The sequence below is a fragment of the Pleurodeles waltl genome, chromosome 8, assembly GCF_031143425.1.
Source record: "Pleurodeles waltl isolate 20211129_DDA chromosome 8, aPleWal1.hap1.20221129, whole genome shotgun sequence".
Classification (NCBI taxonomy): domain Eukaryota; kingdom Metazoa; phylum Chordata; class Amphibia; order Caudata; family Salamandridae; genus Pleurodeles; species Pleurodeles waltl.
This window is the reverse complement of record NC_090447.1, coordinates 612,696,301-612,714,914: the sequence shown is the minus strand read 5'-3', so window position 1 is coordinate 612,714,914 and position 18,614 is coordinate 612,696,301. Positions and strand designations below refer to the sequence as shown.

General features: G+C 44.7%; 1 protein-coding gene across 2 annotated transcripts in view; it reads right to left on the bottom strand.

Annotated features, from left to right (window-relative positions):
• Positions 1-18,614, bottom strand: part of FRMPD4 (FERM and PDZ domain containing 4) — a 1,397,101-nt gene that overhangs the window by 628,529 nt on the left and 749,958 nt on the right. For both annotated transcript variants that reach the window (XM_069204702.1, XM_069204703.1), the window contains exon 4: positions 14,900-15,002. In XM_069204702.1, coding sequence (XP_069060803.1) covers positions 14,900-15,002 — 103 coding nt within the window. The remainder of the gene's footprint in view (positions 1-14,899; positions 15,003-18,614) is intronic.

The window sequence follows — 18,614 nt, the reverse complement described above, 5'->3', positions numbered from 1 at the left end:
CCTCACTTCAACCCTCTCATATCATTTAATAATTATCTACAGATCCCGTATTTTCTGTGAAGTAGTTAGTAATTACGCCCCTGCTCGGTCCTTTGAATGCCAAGTCATGGAAGATCTGAGGTTGAAGTCTTAATGTTGGTAAATTTATTAAAGTCTTTTCCCAAGACAATGAGATTATTGGCCTTGGGTGACCTGAAAATGTTTTTCTAAGTATTCTATGTTTACAATCCATCCGATGACATATGTGGATGTAACAAACATATCTAGCCTGGTGTGCAGGGCGTGAAGTGAGGAGGTGTATGAGTATTTCCTATTGTGGGTGTGCCTCTCTCCAGGTGTGTTCCAGCTATATTCCAATTTGTAGTGTTAGTGATGGGGCTGCTGGCAATTGGGTTTTGACATATCAAATGGCTTGTCTCCAACAAAGTTAACATTCATTGCGATGTGAATATCCAGATGCACTTGTGGTAATATTCTGCACAAGAATTTTACTGGTGCCACACTGAGGACATATGTACATATCAAAAAAATTAGTTTCCAATCCAGTTTGCCTGTTTCATCAAATATCTGCCATCATCGTCCACCACCCGAGTGGTGCAGGCAAGGGGGCGCTCGTTCTCACCCATAGGAATAACCCTCATGAATATGTTGATTATCTTGAGTGATATACCTATGTCCTTGATAGGTTTTGGAGCTTTACGACTTTCAGTTTTGTTATATGCATTTCCCACAAAAATGTGATGTGGGCTCCTCTGCACTTTAAGTACCTAGGTATCTAGTGCCAATTAGCTGAGGTCACAATGCCCCTGTCATTCCTGGTTACAAACGTACATTCAGCCTCCATAGACATATCAATAACAATAAATGTGTAGTGCTTCCTTTGAAGACCCTTGGGCAATGAACTGAACTGCCCTGCATTGCTGGCAGTGTTTCCCCAGACCGGGCAACACATTGATAAACCCAAAATTCCCCCAGCCAATCTTTACATCCTCAACTCCACCCTTAAGAACATAATCAGTTAAATGTTCTAACAGCACCAAAACACAACAACTGTGTCCTCAACAAACAATTTATAAGAATGTAAAAAGTAGTGTTTCTTCTGTTTCCTGTATTACTGTTTTGTTACCCAGGCCTACTACACCTAGACAAGGGTGAAAGGGAGGTAGTCTTGAACTATTGGTGGTGATCCCTGCTTAGAATCAACTTGTAAGAAATAGGACTGTTGGCTGAGGCAGGTGGAAGATCCACTCAGGCTAGAATCACAAGCCTAGTCAGGGTGAACACAAAAGTCACTAAATTAACCTGTGCTTAACTCTGTCATAGCTTGGCACATAAACAGATAGGTTTAACTTGGAGGCAATGTGCAAACTATTTATATGGTACACAAACAGCAATGAAGTGAAAACACAGCACAAGAAAATACCCAAACCAAATTAGAAAAATACCCTGCACTCTCATATAATTTTTTTAAACAAGTTCAGGACAGGGGACTAAGTGCCCAAGTCCTGTAATGGCTGCTGCAACATTTTTTTTATGTTGTGGCCAGCCAATCATAGCTCTTGCTCCTGCAGCAGCCTCACTCCTCCAGGACTGAGATCACCCATGGGGAAAAAACCCTATCTGTTTGGAACGCCTTATGTTTTGAAGTTGAGCTTGCAGGACTCTTGTGAGAGTAACTCAAACTCAACCACCCAGACTTACAAATATTTTTTTGCCATAATTTCTCCTAAAAGACTGAATGGATTTACACAAAATCACAAAAAGGCACTTTCTGGTCTAGGTTCTTGCCAAATTTGGTGAAATTCCATCCAGCTATTTTGGATTTAAAAAAAGTCTATGTAAAAATGTCTGAGGAAATTTACTTTGGGACCCCTTTTTACTTGTCCCTCCCCTTTCTGCTGGTGGATCACCACAAATATTTCCAAGAAGGAGCTGCGGTGGATGAACATTTTTTGTAATTGTCATGAAGAGTTGTCAAACAATGTCTAGGTCATTAGCAAACCAGAAAAATGCTCTCCCTATGAAAATGCAGACCTAACTATAGCTACCCACTGGTGACCTCCGATGGATAATATATGTTCCCATAGACAAAGCTTCTATTATTTGTGTAAATATTTTTGGTGCCATTTGACAAATCTTCATGAAATTTTCAAAGCTAGTGTGCAAGTTCCATTTAGCTGGTATCTGGGAAGTTTTGGGGTGATTTGTCGAGAGGTGGTTGAGAAAAAGGGGGGGGGGGGGGTCCCAAAACACTTTTTCCCCTTGCAAAATCTATGAGGATTTTGCAGTTTTGGACAAAGCTACAGCCCGAACCACTGAACGGAATTACACCAAATTTGGTAGAATGGTAGATCTTGGTCCACAAAGAGACCTTTTTGTAATTTGTTGTAAATCTGTTCAGTGGATTCGGAGTTATTGAAGGAAAAAAATGTATATATCTAGGGATGTCGATCCTTCACTGATCCACCCGTGGGGGATACACGGATCTGTGTGAAAAGCAAGGCCCTGATTGGCTGGATGCAACCTGAAAGGAAAGTTGTGGCTGACATTTTGTTTGTTGCTTGGCCTGGGGGACAGAAAAATAAAGTGCAAAAACACTTAAGGGGTCAGGATACAGGTATCTCTTTGCCCCATAGGACGCATGGAGATGAGGTACCCCTCATGGGCAAGAAACTGCCTAAAGATTTTTTGGGGCAGACGCACTCAGTGTGGCCCCCAGTGTAACTTTGCTATGGATCTGCAGATCCAAAGCCCAACAAACAAAAAAAGACACACACTCACACACAAACCCCTGCCGTGCACACTCTATTCTTCATCTTATATATTGAGGCCTGCCGTGCCCTACAGAGTGTCATAGCCTCTTGTTGGGCAAGATGCCAATAGCTCTATCTAAAGCGGGCCAAGTTCATCACCAGATCTGGGTTTGGTGTCTCATCATACCTTTCCTGGTGTCACATCATATCTGTCCAGTAGCTCTTCCTCCATTTCCACTACCTTTTTCATCCTCTCCTACGTGGGATATCTGTTGGCCCCTTGATACTCTTGCCAGAAGGCCATCCTGAAAGTCACCAACTCTTTGATTTTCTTAAAGTATGTGGTTGTCACATCTTGGACATGTCACAGGGTTGCCTAATCAGTCAACTCCGGGAGTCCAAGTGCCAACCAGTTTTGGTCCAGGACTCATGGCCCAAAGCTCCGTAAACAGCGGGTGGTCAGAGATTCCATTCATAAAGAATGAGGTGTTCCTGTACCTGTGCTGTTGGGACCCCACCACTAGGAAACAGTCCCGCTGCCTCAGAGACTGCAACACATTGGCCAGATGGGACAACTGCCTGACCCCCTGGGATATCCTCCAGCCTCCATGTACCAGAGTTCTATACCGGCCCAACCCAGAAACTCACACTGCGTACTGTTCAAGTCAGCTTCTTATAGAAAATCAAGTCTGGAGTCTGGCACATCAAATATTTCATCACCACCCCCTTTTGAATTTGTTGCCAAGACTGTTCACATTCCATTAAATGATCTTGAGGATGGTGTTTCCCCCCACCAGTTGGAAATTAGTCTCCATCATAGTCTAGGGACACTCAGGTGCCTCCCATTTTGTCGCATTGTCCACCATGAGCATTTCCTAGATTTCGCAGCTGCACCCTCCTAACTTCCCACACCCTACCCCTTCTGTGTCACCTGATGCTTTGAACACAAAAAAACCTGCCCACCCAATGCAAATGATGAGTGGCGCACTGCCCAACATTTTGTGTACCATGCTACCATATCAAAAGGTCCAAATTGGAGTTGAATGTGCCCATACTCTGCTGCTGCAATTTCCAATTGGATCTCAGCTGTCAGGGCCACACTCAACATTCCGTCCCAATATCCTGCAGATTTGGCTCTCACTCAACCCACAACCCATCCTTGTCTCAAACGAGCTCATCGGCAGCCAAGGATACCACAACTGGGAGGTCTGGGTCCTTGGGGTCTTCTCCTGAACCAGCTGAGTATCCATTCGATCCTCCTGAGTCTCTGTCCAGGACCCCCCCCCACCGGTTTGCCATTGGCTGGACAAGGGATTGTTGTAATTTTGCCACTATCCTGTACCTTTCTGTCCATGCTTTGCCCTTTGTGGAGGTTGCACTGGCATGTTGGAGTGGGAATAATTTAGGGCTCTGTATCTGCCACCCAGAGGAGTGCTCTCTGCAGCGCTCAGGTGGCACCTGATGAGCATGCTGTGCAAGCCACTCCCATGTCTCTGTCACTGTGGTGAAGGAATGTGTTGTGGTGCCCACTGAGATGCGGAGGCAAGCCGGGAATACTAGGGCATATTTGATGTCGAGGTCCCTCAGATGTTTCTTGACTGCCAAAAACATTTCACTTTGGTGTTCCACAGCTGTAGTATGGCTAAATGCTCACTGGGATGCCCTCGAGCTTCCAAGGCCCATGGAACCACGCTTTTTAATGGTTGTCACCCCGCAGCCTAAAATGGAGTAGTCTAATTACTGTTGGCCTGGGCATGGCTTCGGGTGCCGGCCGACGACTCTATTCTACTGTGAAGAGGATCAACACCTTTCCCCCCATCACAGTTAATGATAACCACTGTTGCACAGAAGAGGTCTGTGGAGGGGTCCTCTGCGTTTTATTACACTCCCACAAGGCACACTTTGTTACGCCAAGAGTGAACCTCCTCATCTTCCAGCTTGGCCGCCAAGAAGTCCACATTTTGTTGCAGCTGCTGAAGTTTGATGTTGTAGTCAGTGGCAAAGGGTCTAAATCGCACTGCAACAGCAAGGATTTATGTAATTTGGGACCCAAAATCTCCCTTGGCCCCCACCCTATTTTGCAATCAACCCTTCGAAGGCTTCTGGTCTTCTATTTTCATTGCAGACCATACTGACCCATGTAGAGGTCTCCCAAATACGTCCCATGTAGCCCACCGAGCATGATTTCAAGGTGGGCCCTGGAATCTGGTCTCTTGCTCACTAGGTGTCTTCTGGTGCAAACAGTTGGTGCTAAGCTGCTCGGACTCCCTCCTTGGACATCCCCCACTGTTGCCATCAAGCAGGTGTATCAAGGGAGCAGAACCCTACCTCCCAAATGCAGCAACCTGCTGCCAACCCATCTTTCGCTGTTCTGGAGCACCCACTCGAGTTTCACTACCTAGAGGCCACAATCCTCTGTGGGCTGCATACTGGTGGTCACTGGCCATCAGGCCCCACTTGATTAACTGCTGACCTCTTTGCAGAGGCGAAGTCTGATCTTGGTTGCCCGCACTGCTCGGGCTCATCACCTCCCCATACTCACAGGTCCCGATGCCAATCCCCTGGGGCCCCTCACTAGTGCAGCAGCGATCTAGCTCAGATATGCCTGAGTACCACCAATTCCTCTCCAGATGAGTCAGTGCAGTGGGCCCACCAATTCTTGCTGCGCTGATTCCTAGGGTCCACAGCAAGAGCCTTGTAGCGTCCATCGTGCTGCCTCCAATGTCCACCATATTGGGCTGCTTCGACTCATTCAGGAAGGACAGGGAGCTCCGCCCACTGCTACTTTCCAGCTCTCGTCACTGTACCCCTGGGTATCTGCCCAGGTTTACAAGTGTCAGGGGGACATTAGGATGCTATCACCATCGGCTCTTCAGTGACTAATCATCTGCCACCATTTCTACCATAGCCACGCCGATTAAACATATAACAGAATTAGCTCTGCACTGCAGAACAAAATCAGCAATTTAATAACTTAAAAACAGGTACATATTTTGACACAGTGTAATTCTATTTTATACATTTTTTGTAAGTTAGCATTCATCTGTATCAAAGACTGAGGTTCAACATAAACATATTTCACATTGTTCCCAGCTTGCGACACTGTATGGAGCTCAAGGGCTATTATTTGTGCATGTATCATGTCTGACATGAGGCTCATACCCTGTTGTGATAGCACACAGACAACTATGTACTCTACTTTGGTTAGTCCACAGGTTTGAAAAGCTTCTCTCCTGATGACCTTGCCTACTACTAAGAAACCATCATTTGGAACCCCATATTTCATGAGGTCTGTCATTCACCTGTAGTAATGTTACATACATCTTTGCTTTGTCCCATAGAGCTACATCATTCAGCCAGTCTTTTGTCCACAGAGAGGGCCCCTCATTCATGTCACAGATACCCACCACTTGACTAGCAGGAAGAGAAATACAGTGAACCTTTCAACCTTGATGGGCACAGCAGCCACGTATACCAGAACCGTTATTTTTGGGGAATCAGGTAGTACGTATTCAGTAATGTCTGATGTTTGAGCTATAACTTGTTCACATTAGGTGCTTTCAGCATGGTGACGGCCAGAAAAGGTGTATGAATCCAATGCCAAGTGAAGATGAAGGATCATATGAGGGGGTCTAGGTTATGTAGACATTTAGGTGTTTAATAACTTGAGTGCAGAAACTTAAAGTGTATCAGTTTATTTGCTATTCATTGACGCCCTGGTTGTCTAGGTGCAACAGTAAGGCCAACACTTATTAGGCATGGTTGAACCTAACTGTTCCACATTTGTGTGGTACTGAGTTACTTACTTACTCACAGATCCATGGTTATGGCACAGAGACAAGAAACACAGAGCCCTGTGTTATGGGTAAATGTTAGTTTGGTTTGACAGGGAACACCTTTGACTCATTTGGGAAGTCTGAATATGTTGCTGTAAATATGAGGCGAAACCTACAATACACTCCGAGATTGAGAAGGGAGTCAGGAGCTTTGGGACTGATTTACAGGTTGACAGATGGGTTAGTCCACCACAAAGGATATAATAGGATATAATGCACTTGTAATATTGCAGATGGGACATCCACCATGTTTGTGATGAAGGAACCTTTACGCCAAACTCTAAAACAGGCCCTTAGTCTCTAAAGCGTGTAACAGGCCAAACATTCTCTCTTCATATTACTGCTCAACAGTCAGCATGTCCCTATGTGTCAAGGTGGACTGTACAGGAGTGAGAGGGCGGGAGAACTCTTTGGTGGATATGCCCGTAAGTACAGTCAAATGTGTCCTATTCATCTTCAGCTTATGCCATGTCCATTTAGTCACTGCAACCGTGTCCACATTCCTGCTGGGTTGTTCACAAGAGTACTCAGGATAGTTGCCAGCGGGCACCCTTCAACCTGATGCATTTTCACTATCAAATGCGGCAAACAAGGGAGGGTAGGCAATTAAGGGTGTCTATGCCATGTTGAAGTACACCCCCAAATCTGGAACAAAGAACCCTTCTCAGTCATATTGTAGTGCAACGAATTCTAAACAACTCTAGCTTGCCCTCTGCCCTGCACCAATTTCAGCATTAACGCTCAAACTTTACAGAAGAATACCTTAGGCAGCAACAGTATATATTTACATATAAGTATAAGAGTTCTGGTAGGACAACCATCTTGATCACAGCTGTCCTTTCAACTACAGTCAAAGGGAGTTTAATCCGTTTCTCTATCAACTCTATCAGAAAGTTAAGTTAAGCCATAGTTTTTCCAACATTATGACTCCAAAACTGCCACTCACCCTGTTACTCAAGTATTTAATGGAATCAGCACACCATCTAAGAGAATATGAAAAGCTTAATTACTTTGTTACAGACGTGACTGAAAATAACTTTTACTAATCCCAGATAGTATTAACATCATGGAAGAGCCCAAGTAAGAGGATATTTCTGAGTGTGGGAGATATTTCTTTGATTGATGATACCAGAAATGAGTCATGTTGAATTGTTTACTGACAGGTGCATTACATAACATCCCTTCTTCTATATTGCTGAATGAGGGTTCAGACCATGCAACCATGAGCCTGTTTGTGGCCTTAGGGCCAAGAACTCTGACATCCATCAGTCCAAGTGGAAGGAGGGCTGCTAACATCCCGTCTTCGCGTCCGTTGGCGCTTTTACGGAGTGCGTGGGTCCTGCTATGCGGGGGAGCCTGTTTGCGTCCAGAGGGCCAAGAACTATGACATCCATCAGCCCAAGCAGCAGGAGGGCCAGTCACATCCTGTCTTCACACCTGGAGGTGCTTTTAAGGAGTGCAAGAGTCCTGCTGCACTAAGGAGCCTGTTTGTGGCCAGGGGCCAAGAACTACAATAACCATCTGCCAAAACTGCAGGAGAACCACTAACATTATGTCTTCGCACACAGAGGTGCATTTAAGGTATGCTTGGGTCCCGGTGCACAGGACGTGCATGGGCCCGGGCTCATGCCCGGGCACTGAGTGGGCCTGTCTATGCCCGTCAAAGCCCGGAAGAGGCTGGGCTGGGCCACCCCTCGAACGTCTCTGGTCTGGGAGTGAGTTTGGAGTATTATGAACTGTATCAGGCATTCAGTATTACTTGTTTGTTCTCCCAGGTTCCTGAGAGAAGCTAACTTTAAAGGCTCTATCTCTGCTTCCGGTTAGAGTACAGGAGTTATGGGTAAAAACAAAATGTGCAGGCCATTCCAATGCCACCACTCCATATGCCAGACTGACATCTATTGATAGATTGCTCCAGCAGGTCATAGAGGTTGTTTCCAATGAAATCGATCTCACAAAAAGAAGGCTCTCTTTAGAGCCCGGGGTGGGTTCTCTACTCCAGGGCTTGCCAGTTAGGCCCCTGGACCTAATCCCTGCCGTGAGGGCTATCAGGGCTGGCGAGGTTGTGATTAGTACACCAACTGTGACCTTGGCTACTTGCTCAGGTATGGCTGACAATGTATGCTCTAGAGTGACATCTATGAAGGCTCCCATCACGAAAAGGTAGACAACTCGAGAAGATGCTACAGAGGCCACAGAGGGTGCGGTGGAGTAATTCCAAGTCCATAAACATATGCACTGGAAATCAAGCTGTGACAGCGGGAAATACACAGCCATCCATCAGTGAAAGAATAGTGCCGGGTAGCGATCAAGGTTGACTAGCCGGTCTTGTAGCTCAGGTGGTGCTGAAAGTGGCAATTAGAGTTGAGGAGCTCTTAAAAGAGGAATTTGTGCCCCTAATGAACTATGTGGTCAAGACTGAACATGTCCTAAATATTATGACTGATTTGCAGTGTCAGGACGGTCAGCAGAATGGCAGTCCCATTAAGGTCTGGCCCTGTTAGGTTATCTGGTCCTTTGCCACTCTCCATAGAGCATTCTGAAACAGGTCAAAGGCCCTGTATTTCAAACAGTGCCATTGGTCAATCAGCCCAATTTAGGGGGGTGTAGACGGGGCGGCACACCTGAGGAGGGAGGAGTGTGGAGGTTGGGTGGTTGTGGGCACTCTTAGTAAAGCAAACCATCAAATCCACTGTTACAAATTCACCCCCAGTGTCGTGCCCCTACATGGTTTTACTTTCAGGAGTTCCAAAGTCGAAGTCTGGTCCAAATGAATCACAACGGGACTGACCAATAAATGATTTTATTGGCTTGTTAAATTAAAGAATTACCTGACCAGGTTGGCACATACCATTAACACATATGGTCGGTGGATTGGTACAGGATGGGTTGATTGCCTGGGGGATTGCATGCTTGTGAATATTAAAGATCCCAAGATTACTGCACAATGACAATGAGGTCAAGGAGCTGGGCAAGGGAATTACTCTTCTGCCATTGGGCTACTTTTACACACTACCATGGCTTCCAGACTCTGTGTGACATTGGCGGGGTTAATCCCCAGCGATTAGCCCTTGGGTCATAACGGGGTGAAACTGGACAACATGGGATGTATATTGTTCTGGTCAGTATCCGTTTTAGTGCCCTTGAGGAAGTTGACTGACTACCCCTGACAGGAGAAGCAGGTGGGGCTGGCGAATATGCTCTATATGTTACCCCTGAGTTCAATGTGGAATAGAGTATAAAGAATGTAGCACAATGACCAGTTGCCTTGGGGGAGGGGGGTGCAAGAGTGTAGCCCCTTTTTGTGGTTTACCTAGTCAAATCAGTGTTTTATCAGGGGAAGCATGGAAAGATTAGTTGCTTGCACTATGAGTCTCCCTGTTGGTATTTCGCTTGTCTCTAGGAACGTAGCTGGGTTGGGATTGAAACTGCTGACACCAGAGTGGAATAATTTTATTAGCGGATTTGATATCTGCTTATTCCAGGAGATTTGGGGGGTTATTACAACTTTGGAGGAGGTGTTAATCCGTCCCAAAAGTGACAGTAAAGTGACGGATATACCACCAGCCGTATTACGAGTTCCATAGGATATAATGGACTCGTAATACAGCTGGTGGTATATCCGTCACTTTACCGTCACTTTTGGGACGGATTAACACCTCCTCCAAAGTTGTAATAACCCCCTTGGTGTATTGAGGAAATATATCGACATGGTTATCTGACTTTTTTTTAACCCAGCTATATCCGGCCTCAAAGGTAGACCCTCTGGTGGTTTAATGATTTCAGTTAAAACTGAATTGAATTGCTCTTTTGAAATGCTTTCCGTAGACCACCCTGACATTTTGGCCATTCAGGCAAAAAATTGTCCAAATATTGGGGTAGATATTTATAATCTTTATGTGAGGTGTGTGTGTGGAGGCTCACAATCTGATACCCTGCAGTGTCTAGAAGCTAATTCATATAAGACTGCAGGTATTTTTTGATTATTGATGGCGATTTTAACATTATATTTGAACCCCTAGACAATGAAGATGTAAGCCTTACTGCAGTGGAATATGAGCCGTGGTCAATTCCAGAGCTTAGTTTAGTGCTGGTAAAAAAGATGGTACAGGGTGGCACTCCAACTGAAGGCCATCACACTTGAATTTGGGCTAAGAGCCTTGAATTGTAGAACCAGAAGTGTCCAGGCTGGGTTACATACCTTCCATGGCCACATGGGCTCCAGCAAGATGGATTATGTGATGGTGGATATCAGGTTATGGGCTTTTGTAGTGGATTTGGTGATTAGAGAACAGTTGAGAATGATCACAATCCTCTATGCTTCTCACTGAAGCCATTATGGGGGCTTCATGAAATTGATGGATGCCCTCCTAGTTGCAAACAAGAGCTTCATCCCACACATGACAGGTGCTGTCTTAAGTGGCAGAACATTGCTTTAAAAGCAGGGGTACTTGATGAAATTTCCACACAGTGCACACTGAATGCAATGCCTGTAGGGGATAAGTGTGGGGTTGACGTGGATACTATTCACCTAGCTCTTTTTGATGATATATAATCGTATTTCACAGTGCCTGGGGTTCAGAAGAAAAGTAAATCTCGTATATCCACTCATGTAAGTTGGTATGACAAGCGATGCAGACTGACCAGGGCTGACCTGATCAAAGCTATTAAATCAAGGGATGGGGATAGTGTTCCCAAGCTCAGGGCATCTTACAAGGCAGCCCAGGTGCATGCTAAGAAAGTCTGGGAGGACAATAGATGGCAGGCCCTTGAAGCTGCATGTGAGGTGCATGATCATATTAGATTCAGGGACCGAGTGAGTAAAGGGGGGTGTAAAGCAACATGGCGTTTTGAATCTGATGTGATTGCTCCTGTGGTGTAGATGGAACACTTTAAATCTCTTTATTCTGATGACCCTTTGCTCAGTTCAACATGAGTCCAATCTAACGATTGTTCCATCTGGCTGCAGGGAAATGTTTAATCTGACAGAGAACACAAAGGGGGTCATTCTAACTCTGCCGCCCGCCAGAGTTCCCCCCTCCAGAATACCGCACCGCGGTCAGAAGACCGCTGCGGTTATTCTGTGTTTCCCGCTGGGCTGGCGGGCGACCGCCAGGAGGCCGCCCGCCAGCCCAGCGGGAAACCCCTTCCCACGAGGAAGCCGGCTCCGAATTGAGCCGGCGGAGTGGGAAGGTGCGACGGGTGCAGTTGCACCCGTCGCGAATTTCAGTGTCTGCACAGCAGACACTGAAATTCTTTGTGGGGCCCTCTTACGGGGGCCCCTGCAGTGCCCATGCCATCGGCATGGGCACTGCAGGGGCCCCCAGGGGCCCCACGACACCCCATACCGCCATCCTGTTCCTGGCGGGCGAACCGCCAGGAACAGGATGGCGGTATGGGGTGTCTGAATCCCCATGGAGGCGCAGCAAGCTGCGCCGCCATGGAGGATTCAGCAGGGCAGCGGAAAACCGGCGGGAGACCGCCGGTTTTCCTCTTCTGACCGTGGCCAAACCGCTGCGGTCAGAATGCCCTGCGGGGCACCGCCAGCCTGTTGGCGGTGCTCCCGCCAACCCTGGCCCCGGCGGTCAAGGACCGCCGGGGTCAGAATGACCCCCTTAGTCTGTTGACTGTATTGTAGCCAGTAAGGCACCCGGCCCGGATGGTGTTCTGGGCAACCAATTTAAGCATGACAAGGACGTTTGGGCAAATTACATATTATTCGTTTTTTTAAATCACATCGCAAAAGGGGCTTCCATCCCTCCCTCCTGGAAACTTGTGCAGGTGGTTCTGAACTATAAGAAGGGGGCAAGGGACTCTCCACCTAATTACAGGCCTATAGTTCTGATCGATGCAGCACAGAAAGTTGTTAGTAGGGTGCTACTGTTGAAGATCCAGGAGTGGATTGAGGATCGGATTATTCTATCCCCTTATTAACCCAGCTTTAGGCCTAAGACAAGCACATTAGATCAAGTGTTCAGATATATGTTACTATACTGGAAGACTGTAGTGTTAGGCAAAGGTAATCTATATGCTACATTTATCGACCTAAAATCAGCCTTTGATAGGGTTCTGAGGGAAAAATTGTGGTCTGTCTTACAGGATATGGATTTGCCTGGTGATATTCTGTCAGTCCTTATCTGCCTCCATGAGAACAATCAGGCAGTTATTCTGTGAGGGGCCTCAAGGACAAGTCACTGAACCTATTGCAATTGATAAAAGTGTGAGGCAGGGGTGTGTCCTTGATCCCACTCTTTTTTCCTGTTTCTGAATGAAGTGGTGAATTTTATGTCTATTCCTTTGCCAGATTCCCCCTCAATAGGAAACCACAATATTGTAACTTTATTATATGCAGATGATACCTTACTGGTACTTAACACCCCACCTTGTCTTTGAAGGCTACTGGCTAGGTATGAAGAATTCTGTAGAACCCGGAGCCTGATTATGAATACCAGTTGGACTGCATTTATGGTTTGGGGGGGTGGGGTTGAAACATTCAAGAGAGTGAACGCCTTTGATTACTTAGGTATTATAATGCCAGACAATATGAATTGGCGACATCATATTAATAAAATGGGTATTGAATTAAGACAAGGAGCGGCTGGAATTGTGTGTGAACATAGAGCTGCCTCTTTCAAGCCAGTGGCAGCTCCTAAACAGATTAATGAGACTAAAGCTATGGCATCCCACTGTACGGTGTTAAGCTTTGGGGACTTTTTGGTGTTGGTGACCTGACCCAGATGGAACTCAAGTTTATTAGCATTCTTGTTCAGGTACCTCCCCAGTACCCTGCTCCTGCCCTTGAAACTGGATCTGGGCTGGAAATCTATCAGGGATAAGGCAAGGTTAAACGCTTTGCTGTACTGGAGAAGGCTGATGGTAACACAAGAGCTTGAGCTGTATGCAGCCACCTTTAGGGAGTTACTGAGGTATGATGGGGCACACAAGGTATTATGGTTTACAAATGTTAAGAAGATGTTACTTGCCTTGGGGTTCCAGATGGTGTGGGGAGGGGATCAATGAGAGGTAATCACTTCTAAGGTTGAATTAAGGAGACTTTATTGGGCCTGGGTTCTGCAGGAAGGAGGAGGGTTTAGCATCGGGGGGGGGGTGGGAGGGGGGGGGAGAAGAGGTACCTTATCAAGCACGTTCTTGGATTTCAAGACCACTAGTTTTTCAGAACCTTATTTAGATTTTATGTTGGTCCCCAGGGACAGGAAGTTATACTTCCAGTTTAGAATAGGGCCACTCCCCCTGAGACCTGGGACACGTATTAGCGTATTGCCCTGAGAAATCTGAGGTCGGATCCCAGTCCCTTGTTTGTCTGTGTAGTTGCAACATTTTGGGGGAATGTTTGGTATGTTAGACCAAAGGCGATCAAGGATTGGGAAGGAAAGAGTGAAATGGGTACTGTTCAGGACACTGCTGTTTTCGGATTTTGCGCTTTATTTGGTACCAGGACAATGCTGCTATGGGATCTTGTACTTTATCAAGTAATTAGCTGAATGTTTCTATTCTGCGCGTTGTATTTTGATGGGTTTATTTATTTGTTTAGCTATAATGTACTTTCAGTGTTTGGTATCGTGGAGTGTCTGATTGTTTTAAATATTGTATTTTAATTTCTTATGTATCGTGCTTTCATGCCGTTTTTGCAGAAACAAAGCAAATACTCAATTTGTTTATCATGTTCAAGGCCAGCCTCGCTTTGTCATGGGAGAAGAGTCTTGATTATTTGGCCATTCAATAGAAAACTTGCTGTTGGGGAAATTAGATCAGGCAGGGTTATACTGGACCTCATATTTATATAACACAGTATATTGGTGGCATTATTCAGCTCGGGTATTAGGTCAGAGATGGGGTGCTTCCCGGACGAAAATTTTACAATAATTGAAAATGTTGATTCTGAAGTTACATATTGGAAAAAGGAATTAAATATTGGTGTACACGCGAAGACTCTGCATTATCAAATGAAACAGCATTCATTTTAATGATATTTACTTTGTTCAGTTTAAGCACTGTTCCCTACCTAAAAATGTCATCTTGTGCGGCAAATGCTTTAAAGTGTTTACTACTGAAGAGAGAGAACATCTGTCAACACTTGATGCGAACTAAGTACTAATTTGCGCAGGTAGCTTGCAGTAACTAGGATACCTAAGTACCTACGCCATCATCAATATACACAGAACGCAAGTCATTACTGGGGAAGGATGTGAGGATAGTTTTAAAGCGAAGAGTTGCTTCCACCGCAGACCGCGCTGTTAGAGCTCAAGGGTTTTCACTGCGTCACTGCAGAAAAGAAGACAGATCAAGTACCTGACAAGGTCGATGACTCGCTCCCTTGGAGCATTGCTGACTGATTCATCATTTATCATGATGATTTGATCTCCCGGGACCAGCTTGCCTTCAGAGGGGCCGCCTGTGGGCAAAGCAGAGTTAAGCACACGTTAGTCGATCATTACTCTAGTTGCAAAGCTGCAAACACAGCGCGACTTGACTTCTTACTTGTAAACAGTAAGTCTCTGCCACTCATAATGTTGCCAAAAAACGATAGACTGTCTTATGACGATCATTATTTCACTTGAGCCCAGTGCTGTGGGCGCATCTTGCAAGAGGATGTTAAAACAGAAACGTTTTAATCAACAACCTTTCAAACAGCATACCAAGAACATTCCAAACATCACCGGGAATCATGTAGTCTTTCTAAAAACGTTTAAGTACACATCTTTTCGGAATCTACCTATCTTCTATTTATTCACTCTTTCACACCGCTTCCTCTGGACCACATCCCAGGCCCGTTGTTCAATGTTAATTATCTCAGCTTTTTCCCATTGTTTTTTCTTTCAATTACGTCATAGTTTAAGCGCCCTGTTGCACTGGGCTCTATAGCAATACTCTAAATAAAGAGGTACACGAATAAACTCAATCAGATCCCAAATTTCCCAAAAGTCAAGGTCTGGTTCCGTGTGGCAATGGGTCATTGAAGAGCCCTGACATCCATAACTGGCGGCTATATTTTAGTGACATAGCACCGTATTATTGAGTTTAAATATTAAGTCTCCGATGAATAACAGGTGACAAAAATGTGAGCATTTTAGATTAAACATGTATATCTTAGATGTAATAATAATAACGTCTAGCTCATACGGTGCAATGGAAGATATTACGTTGTAAATACAACGGGCGTTTAGGCTTTAGTCACTGTTTCTTAAATTGTCCATTGTTTTCTGTCACTCTCTTAAGGGAACGGCGGGTGCTGAGGTAGAATGATAATTTCCAACATGCCACGCGCCATTACTCACCGCAGCCATATGCACGTCAGTGTCATTACACAAGCGAAAACTTATTTAATGAGTGGAAATCCAAGTTAGTGAACCACAAAACCCGAATTTGCACGTGTGAATGGACTTACGTAACGGGGCCATTACCACATAATGTTGCGATTTTTCAGCGCTAACACTGAATGGGAAGCAACCATATTTGGGTTATGGCAATTGTGTTTAGGGCAGAAGCGGATTCCAACACACTCCCTGTGAACTGTTCCCATTGTGACCCTGTGCAATGTCCCACATTGGCCCTTTTAGGGCTGCTACACACCTTCATTGTGTGGTTTGTCATGTAGAGCAGTAGCATTGAGGGTGGGTGATGGCTCTCATTTCCCTTTATCACAGCCCAGCTGCCATGCTATAAGTCATAGACAATCAGTAACTCATTTTGACTGAGTGGTGTTCTGCTTTGTTGCAGTTGGAGGCTAAATGGAGCCACAGAACTTCACACCTGCCACCAAATGCAGCAGCCTGTGAGAGGATACAATGATACAATCAACCTCTTATGTTATGTCATGTTACGTTATGTTAGGTTGTGTTGTGTTGTATTGTGTTTTGTTATGTTATGTTATGTTAAAGGATATTTAGTGAGCGCTCGCACACAATAGGTTTCTCAGCACTGAAGGTATCGGGATAGAAGAAAGTGTTTTCGACTCTCTATAGCAATGTAACATTTCTGAATACAGGCTTGCTCTGCATGAATACAAAGTTATGTCTACATGTTGCACTAACAAAAACTCTTGAAACAGCACACAATACAAACTGAGTTTGTTGGAAGTTATTGAAAAGGAATCAGTGCTACCCAACAGAACCCATTGTATCAACCTTAGAACAACGATTGAGTTAAAATCTCCAAGGATTCAAGCTTTCTTTTTGCCACTGGCTGCAATGGATACACAAGTCCCTGGGTTGAAACTTGTTACCTGTAAATTACACATAGATCTCTACAACAAAAGTGTTTACCAGAGGAACTATCTTTTATTCAATAGAAATCTGTGACATTCACATTACACACTGTCACACATAAACCCCCTTTAGATGTTTCAAACCTGCGACAAGAGATTACACACACATTTTCCCCTCAAATTCATTAGTCAAAGTTGTTGAAAGCGTATTTTACATTGAAAATTGCTGAAGACACATAGGCCCTTTTATAGCAACATACTTCCTCATAGACGCACAATGGCTCAGATACATCAGTTCCCCAGAGCTGTACAACAGGATGCTCAACCCTATGAAATTGGTGACTCAGCATCAACATCATATATTTGAGCTTAATGAAAGGTTAACCTGTAACATGCGTAAGCATTACTTATATGTGTGCACACTTATTTTACATTTAGATTTAGTGAAACAAGTGATTTATATGTTTTTGATTCGCAATACTTATACTATATATATCTTTACATTGACATGAATGGGCCTAGGTGCCCAACGTAATTTTTTAAGTCAACATTGTATTTCTGTTTGTTGTCCATAATTTTCATTTTGTTTAGGCGCTAGAGTCATCATGTTCTCATTCAAAATTGTTTTCTGTTAGCTTACTGAGTGAAGGTCATGCGTGTTGCAACTAATTGGTTGGACGATGATTTTTCAGCACCTTCAAAGGATGGAAGCAGAGGACATGAATACATCTTTGTGAGATATCGTGAAGGCTGCAATGATGGACAAAAATGGGATTGTATTGTTCGTGAGACGGAAGCTAACACCACGTACAGTGAGAACACTTGTTTTTGATTGGGTCTTACTTGGTGGGCACCTGTAAAATCTATAATTTGTATGAAATTCATTTTTATACTTTGTGAAGCTGATTTGATTAGTTGAATATTTGCCCCTGTCCACTTTGCAGGTTGACACCCTTTTCTTTATCGTGAAGCCCAATGCTTCTTAAATTTCTCCTCTTCAACTTTCTTTCTAGAGAAAGTAAATTTCTCCTTTTATTGATTGAAACCTTCATTTGTTTTTTCTTTCAGTGCTATGTATGCTGACACCAGCTACTTCTGAAATGTCTGCCACAACCTTAGCTTAGCATTAGGGAGTTTCCATTAATGGGAATTGTTGGACTTTGGCTTATGCAGGGTCATCCCCAGTCTGTTGGCCTCCTGCCTCCTATTTTTTTCTGACCTGTTGCTGTTGGCTTTTCAACTCTGAGCACTTTACCACTGCTAACCAGTGCTAAAGTGCATATGCTCTCCGTGTAAATTGTATGTAATTGGTTTATCCATGATTGGCATATTTGATTTACTAGTAAGTCCCTAGTAAGGTGCACTAGAGGTGCCAGGGCCTGTAAATCAAATGCTACTAGTGGGCCTGCAGCACTGGTTGTGCCACCCACATAAGTAGCTCTGTAATCATGTCTCAGACCTGCCACTGCAGTGTCTGTGTGTGTATTTTTACACTGTAAATTCGACTTGGCAAGTGTGCCCACTTGCCAGGCCTAAACCTTCCCTTTTCTTACATGTAAGGCACCCCTAAGGTAGGCCCTAGGTAGCCCCAATGGCAGGGTGCAGTGTATGGATAAGGTAGGACATATAATAATGTGATTGATATGTCCTGACAGTGAAATACTGCCAACTTCGTTTTTCACTGTTGCAAGGCCTGTCTCTCTCATAGGATAATATTGGGGCTACCTTTAAATATGATTAAAGTGTAGATTCCCCTAGAGAGTAGATGGACATGTGGAGTTTGGGGTCCCTGAACTCACA